This window comes from Formica exsecta, unplaced genomic scaffold (genome assembly GCF_003651465.1).
Source record: "Formica exsecta isolate Colony F162 unplaced genomic scaffold, ASM365146v1 scaffold72, whole genome shotgun sequence".
NCBI lineage: Eukaryota > Metazoa > Arthropoda > Insecta > Hymenoptera > Formicidae > Formica > Formica exsecta.
In genome coordinates, this window is record NW_021853485.1 from 6,503,261 (window position 1) to 6,514,751 (window position 11,491).

The 11,491-nt window shown below is 36.1% G+C and overlaps 2 protein-coding genes across 4 annotated transcripts; both read right to left on the minus strand.

The window, feature by feature from the left end:
* Positions 1-308: 308 nt before the first annotated feature.
* Positions 309-8,460, minus strand: LOC115243537 (protein mothers against dpp-like). 3 transcript variants are annotated; one of them, XM_029820640.1, is made up of 3 exons: positions 7,917-8,460; positions 4,634-5,972; positions 309-4,547 (listed from the first exon to the last, which is right to left on the minus strand). In XM_029820640.1, exons 2-3 carry the CDS (start codon positions 5,881-5,883, stop codon positions 4,388-4,390), a joined length of 1,410 nt encoding a protein of 469 aa, XP_029676500.1. In that variant the 5' UTR covers positions 5,884-5,972; positions 7,917-8,460; the 3' UTR covers positions 309-4,387. The 3 variants fall into 3 exon arrangements, with proteins under 3 accessions (XP_029676500.1, XP_029676498.1, XP_029676499.1); XM_029820638.1 differs by lacking the exon at positions 7,917-8,460 and adding an exon at positions 7,113-7,459; XM_029820639.1 differs by lacking the exon at positions 7,917-8,460 and adding an exon at positions 6,863-7,061.
* A 710-nt stretch (positions 8,461-9,170) lies between these two features.
* On the minus strand, positions 9,171-11,491 carry LOC115243536 (protein adenylyltransferase Fic-like). Its single transcript, XM_029820637.1, has 4 exons — positions 11,151-11,491; positions 10,344-11,016; positions 10,067-10,273; positions 9,171-9,937 (listed from the first exon to the last, which is right to left on the minus strand). Exons 1-4 carry the CDS (start codon positions 11,359-11,361, stop codon positions 9,574-9,576), a joined length of 1,455 nt encoding a protein of 484 aa, XP_029676497.1. The 5' UTR covers positions 11,362-11,491; the 3' UTR covers positions 9,171-9,573.

Genomic DNA, 11,491 nt, shown 5'->3' on the forward strand with positions numbered 1-11,491 from the left:
CAGCATACTTTAATAAGATTGAAAAGAGAATATAGTGTGCGTATATACACGCGCGAGTAGAGAAATCAGTTTTATATAATTATTTATATAGTAAGTATTCTTATATCTCCTGATTTTTAAACAATATCTTTCTCTGTTTATAATATTTAATTTTTCCATTTATATCATTACAAAATTTTAATAGATTTAATTTTTTTCAATCAGATTTTATTATCGCATTATTTAATGACGTGATTCATCATCGACGGAGGAGTCTAGGATGGAGAACGGACCGTCAAACGCGTAATTATGAAACGAATACAATCATATTTAATCGCACATAGAGATACACAGGTAGGCATTTTATTTCGTATTTAATAGAGCTGCACAAGACAATAATTACCAGAAATGCATGTATAGACACAGGTGAAGGCGTGTAAACGAGACCGAGTGAATAAGTTTATATATCGCGAACGGTATATATATAACATAGCTGATCACGAAGAATTTTCGTTAAAAAGTTCTCGGCATCTCGTGGACATATTTTCTGTCAGGCATCTAAAAATGTCACCCAAGCAATATTTTTCAAGCAATGACGAAATTTTTTTCTGGTATACGAAATGTTTATGTGATTAATGCCGGAACGTATATACATTGAACAGTTCAATATTTTTCTTGATAACGGAGCAGACTCTGTATACGTGATCTGGGCTAATCATTTATACTAGTTTGTCGATTTCTTACCGCATAACACGTTACATTTAACACAAATATTTTTTTATTATTATTCACTCTATATTATATATATACGATTAAAAAAAATACCGTGCTCTGAACATAAAATGTCTTTTTTTACCATAAAGAAGAGTGCTAAAAATGAAATAAAATATATTACACTTCGTACTTGGCAGCTAATGTGCGTTAACACTGTATAGTCTTGCGATAACTACGAAACAAACTCATTCTCTCACAGAGGAGGTGATCTGTACAGATAGAGGAAGCTCGTGTATCCTACGTCGTCATTAATAGTTATGAGCACGACGTAGCCACATGAGCGTACCGAGAAATCGCGCAAGGGGGAAAAAATCCGCATTTATCTTCTCTAACGGTGTATAACATGGAATGGATTCTCTCTTTCTCTCTCCAAAGACGTATTTTCAACACATATAGCTAACGATATATATATATATATATATATATATATGCATGTACATATGTATATATGCATGTACATATGTATATATGTATGTAGTTACTGACGTATTGGAATATCGCGAGCCCGTTTTCAAATCGCTCCTTTGCATTTCAATCGCTCATCTATTTATTCTTCACGGCCTTTACATTAATAGACGGCTTTTCTATAAAACGAACCGAGCGTGTCTATATCAGAACCGATGAACGGAGATTTTTAAAGTTTTCTGTGGTATGAAAATGATTTACAATATACAATTGTTAACAGATTAATAAAAAAATATATCTTCATTACATTAATTATCAGGTATAATATAAATGCATTCATGTTTAAAATGACAAGCAAGTACTGATTGCTTATTTGTTAGTTGCAATCTATGTAATGCAAAGTCGCTCGGTTCATTTTATATTTTAATATTTCCAAGGCACGATAATTTTCAAAGTATAATCTTCAACTCAAAACTTGATTCATATCGTACAATTATATCGAGTGCAATCACTAGGCAAATAAAACTCGATATCAGACAACTAATAGTTTGATGCTAATGTGTAAATATTACATGTGCTATAATGTGACGCTATAGTGCAAATATACAGAGCTATACATTTATTTTACAAGAATGGACATATTCGAGGGAATTTTTTATACAATTTTCTTTTCTTCTTGAATGGGAAAATGTTTGTGCATTTTCGGATACAACACACGCATACCAGATCTCTTGCTATTTCACAATATACATTTCAGAAATTGCGTATAATGTATCATAATATCTTACATAACTACGTAATATAAAAGGCATCCAAGGCACAAACTTGGGTGGCATGCAAAAAAATACAGTGCTCTATCAATTTTCGAGAGCTTAAGTTTGAAATCAAACTTTCGCAAACTCCGAAGAATGTATCGTTTCGAAGATCAGGATTAAAAAGGTTCAGGCGAGGTTGTAAACGGGCTTTGCGATTTTAGTTAGCAATAAAACGAAGACTGAGAGATAAAAGCTGTAAATCTAATCTTGTATATGAGAAACTATTCACATACATCTTTCAATAATGCACATCATGCTCATTTCAAACTCGTGATAGATTTCGATGTGCTCGTAAAAGATCTCGTAACTCCATTCTAATCGATTAGCCATTCGATAATTTATTGACGCAAATTATGATGCAGCATTGTCGCTATAAGAGATTTCTAATTCGTCTGTATATGTTGATGAAAATTTCAAACACAATTGGATCATATTCTGCAGAAAGTAATTTGGAAATAAATTCACAGCGATTTTACATACATATAGTAAATCTCTTTTTTCTATACTTATTTTATCAAACAATAAATTGCCATAGTTAGAACAGGCTGAAAACGTATTTTACATTTTATCCCTTTTTTCTATAGTCGTCGATTATTGTCTCCATCGCTTGTACAATTGTACCATATTATGCAATACGGAATAAAATAGCATTTCGTTGACATTAATGTTTGTACCAAACAGTATCCTGTTCAATATGAAATTTAATCTTTCCCTTCTTCACACACACATCACACATATTTAACATAATGCAATTGTAAGTTACAACATTTTATTCTTTCGTACTTTCCTCATCACTTAATCGTTAATCAGGCAAATATCTTATTTCTTAGTACTTTCTTTCATTTATCACGGAATTGTAAGTAGGCAAGTACTTTATTCTCTCTCGTACTTTTTTTTGTTTATCACCAAATTGTAAATTTGCCAAATCGAATAGCAAAGAATCACAGCTAGGCACATATCGGCAAACAAGTGACAGCAAACGGCAGTGAAAAAAGATAGTATTGTCTATATAGGCACTGTTAATATCTGACGGCTAACATATTCAAAGGCATCGATATATTTTTGAAATACTTTATTTGTGATTACTTTGGGAACGTGATTAGAAAGAATTGTATTTCTCTTTGACAAAATATCACAGTGCATAAATTAAATGTATTATGCGAATATATACCGTTCTTTTTGGCACCTTTTGCAGCATATAAAAGTAACAAACAAAGTAATATCAAGAGCAACTCCAATTCGTAAAAATAACTTCTCATCCAGCAATGTATAAACTTACTAACAGGTGACTTCTTCATTAAACATACACTTGTACACACATATACAAATGTATACAATTCTCCCATATAGAATTTGTACAGTACATAAAATTTTATATATTTATGACACATAAAACTTACCTAAATGTGTAATGTGTTTTCAGAAATTATAATATGGAAAGCGTTGAATCATATGGTACATGATGCGATAATCGAGAAGAGTACAATGCAATGTAATTTACAGAGATGGAGCAAGGTCATGAATCATAAATCTCTTTCTACGAATTAATGTATTCGAGGTTTCAATATATCATTGGACGCAGTTAACTTTCAACAGTCAACGTGAGATCAACGTCCAACGTCTTACATTGAAATACGGATCGCATCGTTTTTCAATAAAAGACCGTGCTACACCATCAATCGTTTTAGCGAGAAATTTGAGTAGATCTACATAGAGACGTAAAAGTACTTTTAAAACACACACATAACAGACATAATCATTAGGTTATCCTTGATCAGAAGGACAGAAAATATTTTGTTTTTCGTTCCCTTCCAATAATTCGGAGGATTTATTTTCTTTGTCAAGCAGCTGTAATCTCGCGTTATATTTCTTTTATCATCACAATAAATTTTAAAATCGTCTAGAAAAAGATTTGTGGCATAACACTGACAAATATCTTCGCAATAAGTCTCTATATAAAATAAAGTATTACGACTGTGATGGATAGATTTGAAAAATATTTCTTTTTTTTTTACACATATATCATTATACTTCTATATGTATAATTTTTTTCCTATATAACAGCCAAAGAGTTTTATAGCATCTAAGTGTATACATTACGCGATCACGATAGCTTTCAGAGATCACTGTTAAATATTCTTATTTTTTTGTATAACATTTCTCGTAATTTTTTATATTTCTTTCAAACTTTACATATTTTTGCTTCATTATCGTCTTATTTTCATGAATTTAATATTGGTATAACATAAAGTAACTTACAGCTGTAACCATTGTCAAACATGTCTCTGTGCATGGTCTCCACAACTCTCACATTTATGGCAATTATGATCAATATCCTTAAACTTTTAAAAGTGCATCGAAACTAATTGTCCTTTCCTCATAATGAACATTTTGTTGTAAGATGTGCATATTATTTATGACACTGAACTTATGGCATTATGGGGCGGACCCATTTGTGTTAACACTTTGTCTAACCATTGCAAAGGTCCATGCAAATGTGCTTCAATCCAGCAAGGGGTTGATGTAACATCCTGTCTATGATATTCAGCACCCCATCCCTTCACAAATGACATTCTGTAAACAAAGAAGTTTTTACTTACTTACCTGAATTATGTATATTATTGCAATTTTTCATACTGCATTAAATTATTGCAAATTACCTAATCGTGCACATCTTTGTTAGCTCATAGACAGCTTCGAAACCATGATTTACACTTTGCGAGAGAAGCTGAGCAAATTCCTGATTGTTGAATATCTTTAACGAGCATCCTGGTGGAATTTTACAAACTGTGCTGGGATGAAATCCATGATGGTGATTACAATTCCTAGATTGTACAAATATTGCCGAGTCTGAGAGACATTCGGCATAAACCTCGCCTCCCACGTAGTACAAATGCACTCCTTTGCCTATGTGTCGCCTTGTATTTTCTATTGTGGAATTTCGATTTACATTGGACAGTTGTCCAAGGCAGAAGCGATCGGAGTTATTGCTCGGGTTTGTGAAGCCGTCAATAACCACCGAATGCGTCTGACAATGAAATACCTCGCCCACTCGGCAATTTAGCTCGTAGTAAGCAATCGAGGCCCAATAGGGTGGTTCTTGATAACACACAGGTGTAGCTGATTCGATGGGCGCGCTCGTATCCATTGGAACCGAATCTGATGACGAGGTTTGTCCGGTTTGTGAGCCATCCTCAGGCGGAGAGTATGCCGGCGGTGGCGTCTCTGGTAATCCATTAGTACCATACGGGCTTTGAGGATTCGGTAAGGTTGCACTCCCTGGGCTTGGCACGGAACCGACAGAAGACATGGGTGATGTCGGATTGACGCCGCCTGTAGAGCTAGCGTTGAAGCCACTAGATGAGTAGGACACATTGTGTGGCATGCTTGGATCGGCCAATTGTTGAAAAGGCAACAGAGAATGGCCAGGAGCATATTCTGAGTGTCTAGGAACCAATACCGGCGGCAGCACTGGGCTCTCCACTCTTTTATAATGATAGGGGTTAATACAAACTTCCTTCTGTTTGGCGGAGAATGGATATTGACATAATTCCAATGGTTTTAGTTCATGGTGCGACTGAAGATCTGGCCATCGCCAGACTCTGCAGTATATCACATGTGGCAAGCCTTTACGGTGGGAAACCTGTAATCTACCATCTAAACTTCGAGGAATTGTTACGCATTTGCTTGGTGTGCCGGGACAGCTCAATGCTCGCTCTAGTTCTTCGATCGCTCCTTTGCGCTTCTTCAGTTTTTTCACTAACGAATCAACCGCTTTCTCCGCCCATTTCTCTTCTTCGTCCCCTTGTTTCCATCCAAGCAATTTTTTCACAGCGGGGCTGGTAAACGAGAATAAACTGTTCAACGAAGACATAGGTCCAGAACTTGAGGTTCCTTCTTCATCATCCATATTCGACAGGTAATGTATTACTTAAAGGATTTATCTACACATAATATTTTTGTCTTCATCTATAAGAAATAATCTTCTTCGTCAGCAATCTGAAATCATACAAATAATGTTCCAATTTCTTAACAAAACTTTAAAAAAGAATGGAAAAATATCTTTCTATATGACTTCACAAAATTATTCTCTCGCATAAATACTTATTGGTTATTATTTTCAACTTCCAACTTATTATTTTCAATTTCCAACTTCAAAAATATTAAATATATTTTTTTCTTTTATATATTTACATATATATATATATAATTATTTACTTAAAATTCTAACAAAATTTACTTCTCAAATTGCAAAGTGTTTAGAACATTATATCAAACTTGAAATTTAAAAAAATATTTCATGCTTTTATTCTATTTTTCTTAATCTTCCATTAACAATAAGTTAAAATTTCAGGAAACACAAAAAGTTTCCCTCTATTGTATATAGCAACAATACTCGACAAAACGTGATTTCGGACGCATCGTCTGTCGCCAATTCGAATTTTTGTGATGCTATTTTTATAAGAATATGTGATATTTTGGCATGTCTCCTCCCACTGCTACGTCAATTCACTGACAAAGAAAATAAAATCCCATAAATATTGCAACTTTTTTTTTTAAATGGAGACACACACATATGGCGAATTTTGAAACGGAAAATCTCGCGCGCGTGCAATATTTAGAGATTACAAGAGAGAAAATCCTTTATATTGCAAAAATATAATAAATTTATAATTATAAAACATTACAAATTTTAATATATAAAAAATACAAGAATAATATATTATTAATTGACTTCAAGAAGACATGAGGAAGTGGAGACACTATTTTCAAACTGAAAACTAAATATTTTGTTATATTTATTCACCAATACTCTATTCGTTAAGCGACTCGGTTCTCTGTAAATATACGTAAAGTAAATGAAATAAATCTTCAACGCAAATACACACACAGACAAAGTAATCCAACGAGTGTTACATCGTGCGTGAGGTTAATTACGCTACGGGGCGAGCACTCTCGTCGAAGAAATCGCCGAGCGGCAGGCTACCGCGGTAAAAAAACTGACGCACCGGAAGCACGCACGCACGCACACATACATACACACACACACACACACAGATTACACTCCGTCTGCGAATCGGTATGCGAAAGTACCGCGCGAGCGATACGCGCTTTCGTTCGGGATATTCGTTCACTTACGCGCTGCTCCTTGGCGATTTGGCATTGTTTTTACCACGATCTCCCACTCCCGCTGCCTCTCTATCGCCCTCGACGCCACGCTCTCGCCATTACGATCTCTCGCCCAGCGCAAAAAGCGCCCGTGGGGTTATCGATTGCGCTGTTCGACTACTGGGCGGCGCGGGGTGCCCAATGGCAATTCCGCGAAAATGAGATGACGATAATATCGCTCGCGAATCAATTTCGCACGGTGAGTGGTCTGTACTCAGGATTCCTCGTGTCTCTCAATTGTTCCGCTGCCATTCTCTCTCGCGTTCGAATGCTCTAACCGACGACGATCACCCAACCGACGATGAGAGAAATGCAAACGGGTCAAATTTTAATATATAAAAAATACAAGAATAATATATTATTAATTGACTTCAAGAAGACATGAGGAAGTGGAGACACTATTTTCAAACTGAAAACTAAATATTTTGTTATATTTATTCACCAATACTCTATTCGTTAAGCGACTCGGTTCTCTGTAAATATACGTAAAGTAAATGAAATAAATCTTCAACGCAAATACACACACAGACAAAGTAATCCAACGAGTGTTACATCGTGCGTGAGGTTAATTACGCTACGGGGCGAGCACTCTCGTCGAAGAAATCGCCGAGCGGCAGGCTACCGCGGTAAAAAAACTGACGCACCGGAAGCACGCACGCACGCACACATACATACACACACACACACACACAGATTACACTCCGTCTGCGAATCGGTATGCGAAAGTACCGCGCGAGCGATACGCGCTTTCGTTCGGGATATTCGTTCACTTACGCGCTGCTCCTTGGCGATTTGGCATTGTTTTTACCACGATCTCCCACTCCCGCTGCCTCTCTATCGCCCTCGACGCCACGCTCTCGCCATTACGATCTCTCGCCCAGCGCAAAAAGCGCCCGTGGGGTTATCGATTGCGCTGTTCGACTACTGGGCGGCGCGGGGTGCCCAATGGCAATTCCGCGAAAATGAGATGACGATAATATCGCTCGCGAATCAATTTCGCACGGTGAGTGGTCTGTACTCAGGATTCCTCGTGTCTCTCAATTGTTCCGCTGCCATTCTCTCTCGCGTTCGAATGCTCTAACCGACGACGATCACCCAACCGACGATGAGAGAAATGCAAACGGGTCGCCTCTAATTCCCCGTAACTTCGAGGGTACACTTCGTTTACACGTAACGTACTAAACGGTTAACGTTCCCCTTCGTTTCCGCGAATGCGCGATCGACTCGTCATCTACGCGAACGCTGATACTCAGCGCGTAAACATCCTCTCTGTGCGACGACACTACGGCGAATGTTTACTCGGCGGATTACGGATTACGTTGTGAGCGATGCCGTTTATAACGGATTTGCAACAACGATGTTTCATTCGTTGAAACGGCGAGTCATCGGACGTCCCGATTGGCTATCGAATAGAGAATTTCTAATTTCGATAGTTTCTTGCAATATCAGCCAATCAGTATATCGGACGAAGCTTGTCATATGAAATTTAATAGCGCCCTGAGAAGTTAGAAGTCACTAGAAATTTCACGCTCCGGTCGCCATGTCTACTCCACTGCGGAATAAATTGCGTTGATAACGCGCGCGATTCGGAGAATGTAAGAAAATATATTTGTCTGTTAGATTTTGTGGCTAAAAAAGAAGCTTCGTTGCTTTTATCAGTTTGAAGAACCAAGAATTGATTGTATCGTAGCAAAGAATGATCGATGTAGATTTGTACACCAAGTTAAAATCACCGCGCATGAATTTAATAAATGTAAGTCTTTTATCAATCTAACGTTCAATATAGAATCTTTTGAACAATGCGAATCTTATGCCCAATCTTTCATTAATTTTTCTGAGAATAGTGTACATAAAAGTTATAAAAACTCGGATTATAAATATTTACACAATTTAATTTTAATTTAAAGAAGTATACTTTGTATTATTTCGTTGCATAATTAATGTGCAGAACACATATTAATTCGTTTTTGCTTCAAATTGATATTATAAAAGGATTGACGTACACAATATGTACAAAAAAGAAAAAAATTTGTACTTTCTCTATTACATCTATTATATACACACTTTAAATATTATAAATATTATAAATTAATTCATGTTTTGTACAGTACAATGGAAGATTCATATTTACATGGACATGCAGTAAAATAAATTGGCAGCTTTTAAATAGAATTACCACATTTTCATAAATCACTTATTAAGAGCGATATGTTTTAGCTCTGTAATAATCTTGTTCGTGAATAGACTTCATTTTCTAACGATTTTATTTGATATCTCGATCTTTAAATAGTTAAGTAAATTATTTAACCTTTTAGTTACTCGAGTTTAAAAATTGAAGTTATTAATAAATAATGATATCAAATATATAAATAACATTAATATTCTTTGGTCTCAAAAATATTTCAAATTTTGACTTAACAGATCTTACTTTTTAATAATTTTCCAATATTTTTCTGCTCTCGTCATCCAAAATTATCGTATTATGATCTTCCGTAAATAAAGTTTCTTGGCTCAGAGCAGGGGTCTCTTGTCGAGAAAATTCGCTAGTTGCCCATAAGAACAAATCCAATGTCTGCTCTGTGCATTCTGCTATAAATCTTACAAATGGTCTCACATCTCCGGTATTTGCCAATTGCAAATTTTCATAATATTTATGACGGTGTTGTTTATGGATGATAACAGGCGGATATCCGGCCCGCATAAGAATCATATTCATGAGCAAGCGGGATGTTCTACCGTTTCCATCGGCAAACGGATGTATATGTACCAATTTATAATGTGCGAGAGCAGCATATCTATGAAACAAATTTTTTGGATTAAAATTCTGAACAAAGTTTTGGATAAAACTAAATGCAAAAGAAGAGATAGTAAATATTAATATAGTAATATCAATTTAGTAAATGTAAAATGAAAAATTTGTTTACCTTACTGGATGCATTCTGATGGCTTGTTCACTATTTAACCATAATACAAATTCCTCCATCAAATAATGTATATCATCTGGACCTGGAGGTATATGGCCACCAACGTACACTTGAGTTCTTCGAAATTCACCACCTTCGACAGGATTCACATGTCCTAGCACACGTCTATGTATTTCTAATATATTTTTTATAGAAATGGACCATACCCTGAATAATGAATAATAAATATTAGAATAGTAACAAGCCTTTGGATTTTCTCATAAAATTAGAAACTTACTTATTGCCCATGGTCGCAATGATATATTTCATGGCAGCATCTAATCCAATGATTTCATTGTGTTCATCAATACTCTTTCCATCAACTGCAAGGCGTGTCTCGACTATAGCTCTTGTCTGTGCCAGATTCATAGTATTTCCTTCAATTCCAACTGTGTGATAAATATGCTGGAAATAAGCCTCTGTTTTAGCACGTATTAATGCGACATTGTCATCAGGTATATTTGACAGTGTATTTCTTTTCTCGTCAATGCGTTTGAGCATTAGTCTGTCGAGTTCCTCGACTACTCGAGCTGTTCTTTGACTGTTTACCAAAGCACCTTCATGATTCGGTTTGTAAGTTAAAGCACGTACGTAAAACTCATTAGCTTTGATTATATTGTTCTGAGTATGCTCTAAAAACTCTCCATAATGATTCAAAACATCTGGATGACAAGGTGCTAATGCCACAGCATGTTGGAACAATTTTATAGCTTTCTTTTGCTTTCCAGATACTTTCATCTCCATTGCTAACTGCAAAGACGTCAGGGCTTCTGCTGTCGATGCCATAGTGTTCTGAACTTGCACTTTATCGAGTTCGGTGTTATCTGATGGAAAGGTGAGTCTGCTGTCGTAGTAAACATTCAAAAAACTTTCCAAGGGAAGCGATGCAAACTTGTTACGGAATTCATTCTCTGAAAAAAAAGGATCAAAACAAACTGTCAGCTCTCATATTCTTATCGTAATTCGCAAATATCGCAATAAATGATATTTTTATCTCACATGTCATGGCAAACGTAATTATATACGTTTATCAACTTTTGCTCACCCTCGTAATCGGTGGGCACGCCGCGTAAATATTGTGCCAGTAATGTGACGACGAAAGCAGCGGCGAGTCCGGATACAAAGACGAACGTGAAGATGAAACGATTCGGTATCATACCGTCCGTGGCGACATTCTTACGTTTGGAGTTCACGTTAACGGCCTTTGTATAGTGCATATGTATGCACTCGTAAATGTACGTAAATGCCAGTAGCATCTTTCCTCGCGGTGATTCTCGACGGACTTGTACCTGATAACAAACCGTGACATGCTTGACGAATATATCGCTCTATGCTCTCATATGACGCAATGCGTTGCCTTCATATCTTGTCAACGAGCGGCAGCTC

Coding starts and splice junctions, on each gene's coding strand:
- LOC115243537 (XM_029820640.1), bottom strand. CDS start 5,883: ATGGATGATGAAGAAGGAACCTCAAGTTCTGGACCTATGTCTTCGTTG. Junction 4,548..4,633: donor ACAAAGATGTGCACGATTAG/GTAATTTGCAAT, acceptor CTTTGTTTACAG/AATGTCATTTGTGAAGGGAT.
- LOC115243536 (XM_029820637.1), bottom strand. CDS start 11,361: ATGCTACTGGCATTTACGTACATTTACGAGTGCATACATATGCACTAT. Junction 11,017..11,150: donor CGTGCCCACCGATTACGAGG/GTGAGCAAAAGT, acceptor CTTTTTTTTCAG/AGAATGAATTCCGTAACAAG. Junction 10,274..10,343: donor ATTGCGACCATGGGCAATAA/GTAAGTTTCTAA, acceptor TTCATTATTCAG/GGTATGGTCCATTTCTATAA.